Genomic DNA, 16,202 nt, shown 5'->3' on the forward strand with positions numbered 1-16,202 from the left:
TTTTAGAAACGTCAGTGTTTTCTATCCACCAGTTATAATATTATGCATATATTCCCATCTGGGACTGAGTAGGAGGCAGTTCACTCTGGGCAAGCCTTTCATCCAAAAGTGAAAATGCTGCCCCCTAGCATCAACAGGTTCTAAATATCTGGAGGAAATCACGCTGTTCTGCCTCCAGGTCAAGATTCATGACAAACATGAACCTGCGACTGGGAGAGGCAATGTAAAATCTAAATCAAAATTGTTTTCACAATCAACATGCCTTTTCTTGTTTCAATTATGTTTTATTATGAAAAATACAATATCTTCTTGTATACTTGTACAACTAAATAAACTAAAATCACATTTTATTTGTCACATACACATGGTTAGCAGATGTTAATGTGAGTTTAGCGAAATGCTTGTGCTTCTAGTTCCGACAATGCAGTAATAACCAACGAGTATTCTAACCTAACGATTTCACAACAATGACCTTATATACACAAGTGTAAAGGGATAAAGAATATGTACATAAACATACATGAATGAGTGATGGTACAGAACGGCATAGGCAAGATGGAGTAGATGGTATCGAGTACAGTATATACATATGAGATGAGTAATGTAGGGTATGTAAACATTATATTAAGTGGCATTGTAAAGTGGCTAGTGATGCATTTTTTTCCATCAATTTCCATTATTAAAGTGACTGGAGTTGAGTCAGTATGTTGGCAGCAGCCACTCAATGTTAGCGGTGGCTGATAAACAGTCTGATGGCCTTAAGATAGAAGCTGTTTTTCAGTCTCTCGGTCCCAGCTTTGATGCACCTGTACTGACCTCGCCTTCTGGATGATAGCGGGGTGAACAGGCAGTGGCTCGGGTGGTGATGATGCACCTGTACTGACTTCACCTTCTGGATGATAGCGGGGTGAACAGGCAGTGGCTCGGGTGGTGATGATGCACCTGTACTGACTTCACCTTCTGGATGATAGCGGGGTGAACAGGCAGTGGCTCGGGTGGTGATGATGCACCTGTACTGACCTCTCCTTCTGGATGATAGCGGGGTGAACAGGCAGTGGCTCGGGTGGTGATGATGCACCTGTACTGACCTCTCCTTCTGGATGATAGCGGGGTGAACAGGCAGTGGCTCAGGTGGATGTTGTCCTTGATGATCTTTATGGCCTTTCTGCGACATCAGCAGTGTATGTGGAGCGTATGTCCATATATAATTGTACTATTTGTAATTCAACATATAAGACGTACAACAAATGATCACATTGGTATTTTAACAGTGTTATTGTTTAAATTGTTTAAATTTAAGAGTTTAAATGTTTAAACAGAGGATACATCTAAACAGTATAAAACAAGATGATAAACAGAGGATCCATCTAAAACAGTATAAAACAAGATGATAAACAGAGGATCCATCTAAAACAGTATAAAACAAGATGATAAACAGAGGATCCATCTAAAACAAGATGATAAACAGAGGATCCATCTAAAACAGTATAAAACAAGATGATAAACAGAGGATCCATCTAAAACAAGATGATAAACAGAGGATCCATCTAAAACAGTATAAAACAAGATGATAAACAGAGGATCCATCTAAAACAGTATAAAACAAGATGATAAACAGAGGATCCATCTAAAACAGTATAAAACAAGATGATAAACAGAGGATCCATCTAAAACAGTATAAAACAAGATGATAAACAGAGGATCCATCTAAAACAGTATAAAACAAGATGATAAACAGAGGATCCATCTAAAACAGTATAAAACAAGATGATAAACAGAGGATCCATCTAAAACACTATAAAACAAGATGATAAACAGAGGATCCATCTAAAACAGTATAAAACAAGATGATAAACAGAGGATCCATCTAAAACAGTATAAAACAAGATGATAAACAGAGGATCCATCTAAAACAGTATAAAACAAGATGATAAACAGAGGATCCATCTAAAACAGTATAAAACAAGATGATAAACAGAGGATCCATCTAAAACAAGATGATAAACAGAGGATCCATCTAAAACAGTATAAAACAAGATGATAAACAGAGGATCCATCTAAAACAGTATAAAACAAGATGATAAACAGAGGATCCATCTAAAACAGTATAAAACAAGATGATAAACAGAGGATCCATCTAAAACAGTATAAAACAAGATGATAAACAGAGGATCCATCTAAAACAGTATAAAACAAGATGATAAACAGAGGATCCATCTAAAACAGTATAAAACAAGATGATAAACAGAGGATCCATCTAAAACAGTATAAAACAAGATGATAAACAGAGGATCCATCTAAAACAGTATAAAACAAGACGATAAACAGAGGATCCATCTAAAACAGTATAAAACAAGATGATAAACAGAGGATCCATCTAAAACAGTATAAAACAAGATGATAAACAGAGGATCCATCTAAAACAGTATAAAACAAGATGATAAACAGAGGATCCATCTAAAACAGCATAAAACAAGTGCAGTATGTTCTGAGAATGTTACTTTAACGTCAACTCATAACGTCACAATATAACTTCATGGGAGTCTTGTGGAAAGACTGCATGTTGTTTTGGGGGGATTGAGTGACGTCTTCCTCAACATTTGCAGAATATTCCTGTAATATTTTCACCTCTTGTCAGACGCCAACAGTCTAGTTGGCTGCAGACATTCATAAGGAGTTCTAGTAGTTTATTTGCCATTTGCAGGTATTAAAAGTAGTACATACATTGTAATTCCTTGTTGGAGCTCTCTCACATATAGGACAGTACATACCAGAGGAGGCTGGTGAGGGGAGGACGGCTCATAACAATGTCTGGAACAGAGTGAATGAAATGGAACACATGGAAACCACGTGTTTGATACCATTCCACTTATTCCCCTCCAGCCATTACAAGCCTGTCCTCCCCAATTAAGGTCCCACCAACCTCCTGTGGTACAAACACAAACAGTAAAATGTATCATAAAAATGCAAAGTGGTAAAAGATCAGAAAAGGAACCAAAAGGTTCAGTCATGTTCTAATAGTCTGATGGAAACAGTTTAGGTTGATGATTTAACAGGCAGATAGAACTGGGATAGAAGCTGTTCTAGAACCTGTGGTCCAGAAACTGATTTAACAGGCAGATAGAACTGGGATAGAAGCTGTTCTAGAACCTGTGGTCCAGAAACTGATTTAACAGGCAGATAGAACTGGGATAGAAGCTGTTCTAGAACCTGTGGTCCAGAAACTGATTTAACAGGCAGATAGAACTGGGATAGAAGCTGTTCTAGAACCTGTGGTCCAGAAACTGATTTAACAGGTAGATAGAACTGGGATAGAAGCTGTTAAAGAACCTGTGGTCCAGAAACTGATTTAACAGGCAGATAGAACTGGGATAGAAGCTGTTCTAGAACCTGAGATCCAGAAACTGATTTAACAGGCAGACAGAACTGGGATAGAAGCTGTTCTAGAACCTGTGGTCCAGAAACTGATTTAACAGACAGATAGAACTGGGATAGAAGCTGTTCTAGAACCTGTGGTCCAGAAACTGATTTAACAGACAGATAGAACTGGGATAGAAGCTGTTCTAGAACCTGTGATCCAGAAACTGCCAATCAACCACTTGTCCTCACTAGACTGGTGCCCTGAATGGTTCTTTTTTCATGAAGGTCCTGAGTCAAGGTCCTCACAATTATAGGAAGACGCGCAGTGTGTATGTGTCCTGTGTGTGTGTGTGTGTGTGTGTGTGTGTGTGTGTGTGTGTGTGTGTGTGTGTGTGTGTGTGTGTGTGTGTATGTGTTTTTCAGTGTGTGTGAGTGTGTGTCCAATGTGAGTGTGTGTGTCCAGTGTGTGTATGTGTGTGAACAGTTTGTATGTGTGCATGTCCAGTGTGTGTGTGTGTGTTTTTCAGTGTGTGTGAGTGTGTGTCCAATGTGAGTGTGTGTGTCCAGTGTGTGTATGTGTCTGTGTGTGTGGACAGTTTGTATGTGTGTGTGTCCAGTGTGTTTGTGTATGTCCAGTGTGTGACTGTGTGTGTGTGTGTGTGTGTTCCCAGTGTGTGTGTCCAGTGTGTGTGTGTATCCAGCGTGTGTGTGTGTCCGTTGAGTGTGTGTGTGTCCGTTGAGTGTGCGTGTGTGTGTGTCTAGTGTGCGTGTGTGTGTGTCTATTGTGCGTGTGTGTGTGTCAAGTGGGTGTGAGTGTGTGTCAAGTTTGTGTGTCAGGTTATTACAGGGACACTGAGGAGCCTTCAACATAAAGTTGAAACCCTGGATAGAGGGACTCAGTGAATGTGGAGGTGAATGTGATCAGGTGGGTCAGTGTGTCAGAGGAGGCTCTATAGAAGGACAGAGTGCCGGCTGGCCAGTCCAGATACACTCCTACTCTGTGGGATCTGGAGGAGGGGACGTCTATGGTAGAGGAATTATCATTGTGCCAGGCAATGTAACTGTTGTCAGAGCAGGTCAGACTCCAGGACTTGTCATTGTATCCAAGACAACAGTCATAACCCCCTCCTCTCCTGTTGATTCCTTTATATGTCACTCCTATAACAGCCCCTCCCCCACTCCACTCTACCTCCCAGTAACAACGCCCAGTCAGACCCTCTCTACACAGCACCTGTCCCCAGTCCTCAAATCTCTCTGGGTGATCAGGATACGGCTGCTCCTCTGTCCTCCATGTCACCTTTCTGTTCTCCTCAGAGAGAGAGAGGAGTCTGTTTACTGTGTTTGGGTCCAGTGTGAGATCACAGACATCTGATGGATGAAACCAGACACAATATTAGAAATCATCATCATTCACATTAGAATGTTAACTCACTTTTCACTAATTCATTTAATGTAGATGTTTCTAGGTATCAAAAGGAGAAGTTAAGGTAACTTGAGACTTGTTGAATGATCATATGTTATACTGTATGGTTATATAAAACACACTTATTCACATTAATTACACACACACACACACACACACACACACACACACACACACACACACACACACAGTCAAAGCAACTCTTTGTAAACGTTGGTGTCCCTGATTTCTGCTTCTGATATTTAATATGACCAAGTCAGTAATGATGGTGGTCTTTGACTTTTACTTAACTTGAATTAAGACTTATTCTTAGTCATATTCTTCACAGCAGTCAACACTCACATTTTCTAAGCCCAGGTTTCATTGTGTTCTCTCCACCATGTTCCACACTGTAGCGGTAAGCAGAAGAACCGACAATCATTGAGTGATACACCTGAACTCTCACACACACATACACACACACACACACACAGCATATAACTTTGTCGAAGTGGTGGTAAGAATGTTTGTTTTTACTAGCCTGATAAGTCAAACATGTCTGATATGAACATTGACATAAACCCTCTACATACTTGAGTTTCTCCAGTCTGCAGTGTGGATCCTCCAGTCCAGCAGACAGCAGTCTGACTCCTGAGTCTCCTGGGTGATTGTAGCTCAGGTCCAGCTCTCTCAGGTGTGAGGGGTTTGACCTCAGAGATGAGACCAGAGAAGCACAGCCTTCCTCTGTGACTAGACAGCCTGACAACCTGCAAAGAGTCAAATCATATTAAAATCACACTGATATTCTTTGGTGGTGAAAATAGTGGCAGTATATATCTATTCGTAAATTAATGTATCATTATTAGAAAATTACAAATTATCAAAGTATTGTTTGTAGAGAGAAAAATGTATAGTACAAATATTTGAGTAGACTGACCAGACCAGTTTAAAAAGCAGTATCAGTCAGAAGACAGACAGTGAGGAATCAGATTTAGATTGTATTGAGTATACAGTCCACACCATATCTATTTAGACAGTGAGGTATCAGATTTAGATTGTATTGAGTAAACAGTCCACACCATATCTATTTAGACAGTGAGGTATCAGATTTAGATTGTATTGAGTATACAGTCCACACCATATCTATTTAGACAGTGAGGAATCAGATTTAGATTGTATTGAGTATACAGTCCACACCATATCTATTTAGACAGTGAGGTATCAGATTTAGATTGTATTGAGTATACAGTCCTCACCATATCTATTTAGACAGTGAGGTATCAGATTTATATTGTATTGAGTATACAGTCCACACCATATCTATTTTGACAGTGATGCTAACATTTTAAATGTGTCTCTATACTCCAACATTTTGGATTTGAGATCAAATCTTTCAAATGTATTTTTTATTTTTTTATTTTTTTTACCTTTATTTAAACCAAGAACAAGTTCTCATTTACAATTGTGACCTGGCCAAGATAAAGCCAAGCAGTTCGACACATGCAACAACACAGAGTTACACATGGAATAAAACAAACATACAGTCAATAATACAGTATAAACAAGTCTATATTCGATGTGAGCAAATGAGTGGTGGCAAAGTAAATACAATATAGCAAGTAAAACACTGGAATGGTAGATTTGCAATGGAAGAATGTGCAAAGTAGAGATAGAAATAATGGGGTGCAAAGGAGCAAAATGAATAAATAAATACATTTGGAACTGAAAGGTTGGATAAGGTATGATGAGCAGGGCTAGAGGCTCTGCAGTGAAATAAGCCAATAAACACTAACCAGAACAGAACAAGGCATATTGACATTAAGGAGAGGCATGCTTAGTCGAGTGATCAAAAGGGTCCAGTGAGTAGTGAGGTTGGTTGGGGTCACGGCGATTCAGACAGCTAGCTGAGCCATCGGTAGCAAGCTAGCATAGGATAGAGGTCTGTTTTTAGCCACCTCGTACGTTTCTGTCGGTAGGATTAGTGGGGTTCCGTGTGGTAGAGGGGATCAATCCAATTGGCAAAATAGATGTAGTTATAGTGACCCAAGAAAAATGGTCCGATAGACTTATTCAGATAGCAGCCGATAAGACAGCTAACGATTAGCGGACCGCAGATGGGCGTTCAGGTAACGTTGCGACGGATGGGGCCAGTTGGATAACTCCTTCGGGCAGATAACGTCGGTAGTCCAGTTGTGAAGGCCCGGTGGGGCTCCGCGTTGGCAGTAAAATGGGTCCGGATAGGTGATTGTAGCCCAGGAGTGGCTGATGGAACTCTTCAGCTGGCTAGCCTCGGAATAATTGATGTTTGCTCCGGGATCGACGTAAGCCAATAGTCACACGGATAGCAGCTAGCTAGCTGCGAGATCCAGGTGTAAATGTCCAGAGCTTGAAATCCGGGGATATGGAGAGAAAAATAGGTCCGGTATGTTCTGGTCTGAGACGCGTTGTACAAAACTGGCGATAGATTTTCGAGCTAAAGGAAAGCTGAAGACCACAAACCATGGTTAGCTGAATACTAACGTTAGCCAGTAAACTGGCTAGCTTCTGGCTAGCTTCTATTGTGGATTTCAGATTTGAGGTAAATAATACTTTTTTCTTTTTTTCTGACTGCTATGCCATCTTGGGATGTTTTTCCAGCTGGAGGTGACAGTATACAATGTCACCTTTAATTTGAGGATATTTTAATACATATGTTTCAATATTTAGAATAATAAAAGCACTTTATGTATCTAGTCCCTGATTTGAAGAAGTCATAAGTAGTGTATTAAAGTAGTCAAATTCAAGTCCCATATTCTTGAACACAATGATGACATCAAGCCTGTGACTGCCATGATTGAGAAAGATCATGAATTAATCATGAATAATAATGTGTGAGAGAGTTACAGAGGCTACAACAAAACATGCTAACCTCTCACCATTACCAATAACAGAGGCTATAACAAAACATGCTAAACTCTCACCATTACCAATAACAGAGGCTACAACAAAACATGCTAACCTCTCACCATTACCAATAACAGAGGCTACAACAAAACATGCTAACCTCTCAGCATTACCAATAACAGAGGCTACAACAAAACATGCTAACCTCTCACCATTACCAATAACAGAGGCTACAACAAAACATGCTATCCTCTCACCATTACCAATAACAGAGACTACAACAAAACATGCTAACGTCTCACCATTACCAATAACAGAGGATACAACAAAACATGTTAACCTCTAACCATTACCAGTAACAGAGACTACAACAAAACATGCTAACCTCTCACCATTACCAATAACAGAGACTACAACAAAACATGGTACACTCTCACCATTACATAGTGTGGACTATGTGTGCCTGGTAAACACATGGTTCACTCTGGTTCACTCTGGTGAACAGTTTTCACTTGTTGACCAACTACTATACTGACCTCAGTGTCTCCAGTTTACAGTGGGGATTCCCCAGTCCAGCAGAGAGCAGCTTCACTCCTGAATCCTTCAGGCCATTGTTACTGAGATCCAGCTCTCTCAGGTGTGAGGGGTTTGACCTCAGAGCTGAGACCAGAGAAGCACAGCCTTCCTCTGTGACAAGACAGCCTGACAGCCTGCAAAGAATCAAATCATATTAAAATCACACTGCTATTCTTTGGTGGTGAAAATTGTGGCAGTATATTTTTTCAACATTATCAGATATATCAGTGTCCTGAAACCTGCCGTATCTATTCATAAATCAATGAATGTATAATTATTAGAAATGACAAATTATCAAATTATTGCTGGTAGATAGAAACATTTATTGTACAAATATTTGAGTAGACTCACCAGACCAGTTTAAAAAGCAGTATCAGTCAAAAGACAGACAGTGAGGTTTCAGATTTAGATTGTATTGAGTAAACAGTCCACACCATATCTATTTTGACAGTTAGGTATCAGATTTAGATTGTATTGACTATACAGTGTTCCCTCAAAATGACACAACGACTGTGTTCCAGTTGAACAACGTTTACTAAACCGTATTACCACAACACATGATTACCATGACACTCAGGCCAGGTCCATCAACACTGACGCTCCCAGGCGCACTAATAACAGAGTGATATCCCCGTAATAACAGAAATATAGGGAGGCTTAAAACATGAACTTAACAATATCCCACTTTTCTTTAAAGACAAATAAAATAACAAAATAATGAAATGTCCCAGAGGTGATTACTGACCAGCTCCATTAATGCAGTAAACCAGCTGGTTGAGTTCTCAGTGATCACCTCCAGGGGTGATTACTGACCAGCTGGTTGAGTTCTCAGTGATCACCTCCAGGGGTGATTACTGATCAGCTGGTTGAGTTCTCAGTGATCACCGTCAGGGGTGATTACTGACCAGCTGGTTGAGTTTTTATTTTAAATGTTTTTTAAATTTTACCTTTTATTTAAAACCTGTTGCATCTCTAGGGGCGCTATTTCATTTTTGGATAAAAAACGTTCCCGTTTTAAGCGCGATATTTTGTCACGAAAAGATGCTCGACTATGCATACTCTGACAGTTTTGGAAAGAAAACACTCTGAAGTTTCAGAATCTGCAAAGATTTTGTCTGTAAGTGCCCCAGAACTCATTTTACAGGCGAAACCAAGATGAAACGTCAAACAGGAAATGAGCAGAATTTCTGAAGCTCTGTTTTCTAATGTCTCCTTATATGGCTGTGAATGCGACAGGAATAAGCTTAGACCTTCTGCCGTTTCCCCAAGATGTCGGCAGCATTGTGACGTATTTGTAGGCATATCATTGGAAGATTGACCATAAGAGACTACATTTTCCAAGTGTCCGCCTGGTGTCCTGCGTCGAAATTGGTGCGCAAAGCCAGGTGCAAGTATTTTTCCATTTGATTGAGAGGAGAAACCATGCTTCCACGAACGATATATCATCGAAGAGATATGTGAAAAACACCTTGAAGATTGATTCTAAACAACGTTTGCCATGTTTTCAGTCGATATTATGGAGTTAATTTGGAAAAAAGTTTTGAGGACTGAATTTTCTGTTTTTTTTGGTAGCCAAATGTGATGTACAAAACGGAGCTATTTCTAATACACAAAGAATCTTTTTGGAAAAACTGAGCATTTGCTATCTAACTGAGAAAACATCCGAAGTTCTTCAAAGGTAAATTATTTTATTTGAAGGCTTTTATGTTTTTGTTGAAATGTTGCGTGCTGGATGCTAACGCTAATGCTAAATGCTACGCTAGCTAGCTACTTTTACACAAATTGTTTTCCAATGGTTGAGAAGCATATTTTGAAAATCTGAGATGACAGTGTTGTTTACAAAAGGCTAAGAGAGATGGCATATATTTATTTCATTTCATTTGCGATTTTCATGAATAGTTAACGTTGCGTTATGGTCTGTATTCACGATCCCGGATGGGGAGATCAGAAAGGTTAACCAGGCAAGACAGTTAAGAACACATTCTTATTTTCAATGACGGCCTGGGAACAGTGGGTTAACTGCCTGTTCAGGGGCAGAACGACAGAACGACGCAACCTTCCGGTTACTAGTCCAATGCTCTAACCACTAGGCTACGCTGCCGCCCAGTGATCGACTATGTTCCAGTTGAACAACATTAACTAAACCGTATTTCCACAACACATGGTTAACATTGGCAAGTGGTAAGTGTTCATGACGATTTTGATAACAAAAGCACTGAACACTATGAAAATTGGTCAAGATCATTTTTAAAACAGAAAAGTGGTGCCCCTTTACTATGAAGCCCCTAAATAAGATCTGGTGCAACAAATCACCTTTACTATGAAGCCCCTAAATAAGATCTGGTGCAACAAATCACCTTTGCTATGAAGCCCCTAAATAAGATCTGGTGCAACAAATCACCTTCAGAAGTCACATAATTAGTTAAATAAAGTCCACCTGTGTGCAATCTAAGTGTCACATGATCTGTCACATGATCTCACTATATATACACCTGTTCTGAAAGGCCCCAGAGTCTACAACACCACAAAGCAAGGGACACCACCTGTCAAGTGGCACCATGAAGACCAAGGAGCTCTCCAAACAGGTCAGGGACAAAGTTTTGGAGAAGTACAGATCAGGGTTGGGTTATAAAAAAACATCTGAAACATTGAAAATCCCACGGAGCACCATTAAATCCATTATTAAAAAAATGGAAAGAATATGGCACCACAACAAACCTCCCAAGAGAGGGCCGCCCACCAAAACTCATGGACCAGGCAAGGAGGGCATTAATCAGAGAGGCAACAAAAAGACCAACGATAACCCTGAAGGAGCTGCAAAGCTCCACAGCGGAGATTAGAGTATCTGTCCATAGGACCACTTTAAGCTGTATACTCCACAGAGCTGGGCTTTACGGAAGAGTGGCCAGAAAAAAGCCATTGCTTGAAGAAAAAAATAAGCAAACACATTTGGTGTTTGCCAAAAGGCATGTGGGAGACTCCCTAAACATATGGAAGAAGGTACTCTGGTCAGATGAGACAAAAATTGAGCTTTTTGGCCATCAAGGAAAACGCTATGTCTGGCGCAAACCCAACACCTCTCATCACCCCGAGAACCCCATCCCCACAGTGAAGCGTGGTGGCAGCATCATGCTGTGGGTTTGTTTTTCATCGGCAGGGACTGGGAAACGGGTCAGAATTGAAGGAATGATGGATGGCGCTAAATACAGAGACATTCTTGAGGGAAACCTGTTTCAGTCTTCCAGAGATTTGAGACTGGGGTGGAGGTTGAAGCTAAAGCAACCCTCGAGTGAATATGAAACATTATATCTCAAATCCAAAATGCTGGAGCAGAGCACCAAATGTAAAACTGTAAGCTTCACTGTCCAAACACATATGATGTGGACTATGTGTGCCTGGTAAACACATGTGGATCTGGTGAACAGTTATCACTTGTTGACCAACTACAGGAATACTGACCTCAGAGTCTCCAGTTTACAGTGGGGATTCCCCAGTCCAGCAGAGAGCAGCTTCACTCCTGAATCCTTCAGGTCATTGTTACTCAGATCCAGCTCTCTCAGGTGTGAGGGGTTTGAACTCAGAGCTGAGACCAGAGAAGCACAGCCTTCCTCTGTGACTCCACAGCCTGACAGCCTGACAAAGAGATCATCATGACTTCACAAACACACTGTTCATTTAATGAGTAGTGTAGAAGGACAATGGCAGATGCATTTGGTTAATTATCCAAAACAACATATAGATCCATCTTCCATCTCCTAGAACTGTGTGGTCATATTGTTATACTAATGTGAAAATCAATGCATTTATTCAATATGTTTTTCAATATAATATTATATACATATTATAATACATAATTTCCTCTAAACTGGATAATGCTTCCTGATGATTAGTTCTGATGTGTCATTTTTATTTACTCACAGAACAGCTCTGGAGGCTTTGACCACTGGCAGCAGCCTCAGAAGACCTTCCTCTGATCTGGAGTATTTCTTCAGGTCAAACACATCCAGCTCCTTTTCTGAAGTCAGCAACACAAAGACCAGAGCTGACCACTGTGCAGGTGACAGGTTGTGTTCTGAGAGACTTCCTGAGCTCAGGTAACTTTGGATCTCCTCCACTAGAGAATGGTCATTCAGTTCATTCAGACAGTGGAACAGATTGATGCTCCTCTCTGGAGAGGGATTCTCCCTGATCTTCTTCTTGATGTACTTGACTGTTTCTTCATGGGTCTGTGAGCTGTTTCCTGTCTTTGTCAGTAGACCTCGTAAGTGTTTCTGATTGGACTCCAGTGAGAGGCCCAGAAGGAAGCGGAGGAAAAGGTCCAGATTTCCCGTCTCACTTTGTAAGGCTTTATCCACAGCACTCTTGTAGACAGTATCTTTAGCCTTGTCTCTGAACAGCGCAGAAAGGTTCCTGGGCGTTGATTGCGGTTCGGCCATTAGATTCTCATTGTTGTTGATGAATGAGAGGAACACATATACAGCAGCCAGAAACTCCTGAATGCTCAGATGAACAAAGCAGTACACCGTGTCCTGGTACAGCACACATTCCTCTTTAAAGAGCTGTGTGCACAATCCTGAGTACACTGAGGCTTCACTGACATCAATGACAGCCTCTTTCAGGTCTCCTTCATAGAAAATCTGATTGCCCTTCACAAGCTGTTGAAAAGCCAGTTTTCCCAGTGACAGAATGCTCTCTTTATTCCAGTGTGGACCTGTCTCTTCTTTCCCAAGATACTTTTCATTCTTCTGTTTGGTATGAAACTCCACAAGGTGTGTGTACATCTCAGTCAGAGTCTTGGGCATCTCTTCACTCTTATGTTTCAGCATGTGTTCAAGGACTGTTGCAGAAATCCAACAGAAGACTGGAATGTGGCACATGATGTGGAGGCTCCTTGATGTCTTTATGTGTGAGATTATTCTGCTGGCCAGGTCCTCATCACTGAATCTCTTCTTGAAGTACTCCTCCTTCTGTGGGTCATTGAACCCTCGTACCTCTGTCACCTGGTCAACACACCCTGAAGGGATCTTATTGGCTGCTGCAGGTCGGGTAGTTATCCAGAGGAGAGCAGAGGGAAGCAGATTTCGCTTGATGAGATTTGTCAGCAGAACATCCACTGAGGTTGACTCTGTGACGTCACAACAGATCTTGTTCTTCTGGAAGTCTAGGGGCAGTCGGCACTCATCCAGACCATCAAAGATGAACAGAACTTTGTACTTCTTGTAATTGGAGATTCTTGATTGTTTGGTTTCCATTGAGAAGTGATTGAGAAGTTCAATGAAAGTGAGATTTTCACCTTTCATCAAATTTAGCTCCCGAAAAGGGAATGAAAATACAAATTGGACATCCTGATTTGCTTTTCCTTCAGCCCAGTCCAGAATGAACTTCTGCACAGAGACTGTTTTTCCAATGCCAGCGACTCCCTTTGTCAGCACAGTTCTGATACGTTTGTCTGCTCCAGTTAAGGGTGTGAAGATGTCGTTACATTTGATTGCAGTCTCTGGTCTTGCTTGTTTCCTGGTTGTTGTCTCAATCTGTTTCAGCTCATGTTCATTATTGACCTCTCCTGTTCCACCCTCTGTGATGTAGAGCTCTGTGTAGATCTTATTGAGAAGTGTTGGGTTTCCTTGTTTAGCGATCCCCTCAAATACACATTGAAACTTCTTCTTTAGATTAGATTTGAGTTCACGTTGGCAAATCACAGCGAGTTCATCTGAATCTAGAAATAACACAGAGGATATTAATATTTCAATATCTACAGTATTCTAGGACTGTTATAAAGTTTTACATTATAATAATGTATTCTCTTAACTGACTATAAATGTGTAAATGTTTTCATAATGCACTACAGACTGGTGTGACTGATTATATTATTATTGGTATTATTGATGGTATTATTAATGTTGTCTCTCTCTCTCTAAATTAATTAATGACCACAACACATACCTGCTGCTACTTGATGAGGTCACTAAGTGTAGTGTTAAGGCTGCTACAAAATCATTGAGTTACACAGCTACTTTAGCTGTACTTTAGCTACAGCTTTTAAATGTTTTAAAACAGCATTCAACATGAGGCAGACAGATCTTACATTTCTCCAGTGTGTCAGCAAGCTCCTTCTGGTTCATTTTCCTCAGGATGTGCAGTGTGATCTTCAGAGCCCCCTCTCTGGCACTGCTCTCCTGCTTCTCATCTTCAGCATCCACCACTTCATTATCCTGCTTCTGACTCTCAAAGCCTTCTGTGAGTTCTGGACTAAGAATCCTCTTGAACATCTTCAGCTCGTTCTTCACAAATGTCAGAATTTTCTCTTCAAGCAACTGAAATAAATCAAGTAAATAAGTTAAGCAAGAGACTAAATGCTTTCTCATTAACACATTCATGAATGATTGACAGATCAACTTTACTTGAGGTAAACAAAAACAAATGTACATAACAGGACCACATACACTGAATATGGAGTCCAGGTCTGTTTGATGACTCTGGGAAGACTGACCACTGAGAATCTCTGACTCTGATCTCTCCTGTTGGTTTCTGTGGACAAAACATGAGATTACATCTCCTCATCCAGGGAGTACACACACACACACACACACACACACACACACACACACACACACACACACACACACACACACACACACACACACACACACACACACACACACACAGGGAGGGAATGTTGTGTTTGTTTAATATTGTTTTAGGACTATGAAAATGGACAAAAGGATGAGCCTATGGATTATGAAAACAACAACAATAAATGGGAAAATGGGAGAGGAGAAATGACTAGAGACAGTGTTGTTTAACTCACTGACCAGGACCCATGAGTTCTTCTTACCTTTGTTCAGTAGAAAAGTCTCCCTCTCTAAAGGATATAGGACGACCCATAGACCAGTCACTCTTCATGGACACACAGCTGGGTACAGGGGAGGCTGGTCTCTCCTGCTTGATTGGGCTTCAACACAACAGAGACAAACATTGTGTCTCTCACAGACAGTTTAAATATATCACTTGATGGTTTCAGCAGGGATGTAAAACATTTACATTTGACGTTTTATTCATTTCGCAGATGTTTTTATCCAGGGTCCAGTTTCCCAAAAGCATCTAAAGGCCAAGATCATCATTAGAATCAGGAGCATCGTTAAATTTCTGAGCTGTTTTAAAAAATAACGTTGCTATTAACGTCGAAAACGCTCATAATCAGACCTCAGACCACTAGAACAGCTGAGTAATCTACCACCTGCCTCAGACCACTAGAACAGCTGAGTAATCTACCACCTGCCTCAGACCACTAGAACAGCTGAGTAATCTAACACCTGCCTCAGACCACTAGAACAGCTGAGTAATCTAACACCTGCCTCAGACCACTAGAACAGCTGAGTAATCTAACACCTGTCTCAGACCACTAGAACAGCTGAGTAATCTAACACCTGCCTCAGACCACTAGAACAGCTGAGTAATCTAACACCTGTCTCAGACCACTAGAACAGCTGAGTAATCTAACACCTGTCTCAGACCACTAGAACAGCTGAGTAATCTAACACCTGCCTCAGACCACTAGAACAGCTGAGTAATCCAACACCTGTCTCAGACCACTAGAACAGCTGAGTAATCTAACACCTGCCTCAGACCACTAGAACAGCTGAGTAATCTAACACCTGTCTCAGACCACTAGAACAGCTGAGTAATCTACCACCTGTCTCAGACCACTAGAACAGCTGAGTAATCTAACACCTCAGACCACTAGAACAGCTGAGTAATCTAACACCTGTCTCAGACCACTAGAACAGCTGAGTAATCTAACACCTGCCTCAGACCACTAGAACAGCTGATTGATCTAACACCTGCCGTAGACCACTAGAACAGCTGAGTAATCTAACACCTGTCTCAGACCACTAGAACAGCTGAGTAATCTAACACCTGCCTCAGACCACTAGAACAGCTGAGTAATCTAACACCTGTCTCAGACCACTAGAACAGCTGA

At 40.9% G+C, this 16,202-nt stretch overlaps 2 protein-coding genes across 2 annotated transcripts in view; both read right to left on the bottom strand.

Moving 5' to 3' along the window:
- LOC139422622 (NACHT, LRR and PYD domains-containing protein 12-like) overlaps nt 1-16,202 on the bottom strand; it is a 163,684-nt gene that overhangs the window by 46,000 nt on the left and 101,482 nt on the right. The window lies entirely within an intron of this gene.
- The window catches only part of LOC139421724 (NLR family CARD domain-containing protein 3-like), a 29,481-nt gene continuing 17,480 nt past the window's right edge, over nt 4,202-16,202 (bottom strand). The window contains exons 3-10 of the mRNA XM_071172839.1: nt 15,057-15,173; nt 14,665-14,749; nt 14,307-14,535; nt 12,140-13,931; nt 11,681-11,854; nt 5,356-5,529; nt 5,126-5,172; nt 4,202-4,728 (exon numbers count right to left, since the gene is read on the bottom strand). Of these exons, the coding sequence (XP_071028940.1) occupies nt 4,202-4,728; nt 5,126-5,172; nt 5,356-5,529; nt 11,681-11,854; nt 12,140-13,931; nt 14,307-14,535; nt 14,665-14,749; nt 15,057-15,173 (3,145 nt within the window). The remainder of the gene's footprint in view (nt 4,729-5,125; nt 5,173-5,355; nt 5,530-11,680; nt 11,855-12,139; nt 13,932-14,306; nt 14,536-14,664; nt 14,750-15,056; nt 15,174-16,202) is intronic.

The sequence above is a fragment of the Oncorhynchus clarkii genome, chromosome 12, assembly GCF_045791955.1.
Source record: "Oncorhynchus clarkii lewisi isolate Uvic-CL-2024 chromosome 12, UVic_Ocla_1.0, whole genome shotgun sequence".
Taxonomy (NCBI): domain Eukaryota; kingdom Metazoa; phylum Chordata; class Actinopteri; order Salmoniformes; family Salmonidae; genus Oncorhynchus; species Oncorhynchus clarkii.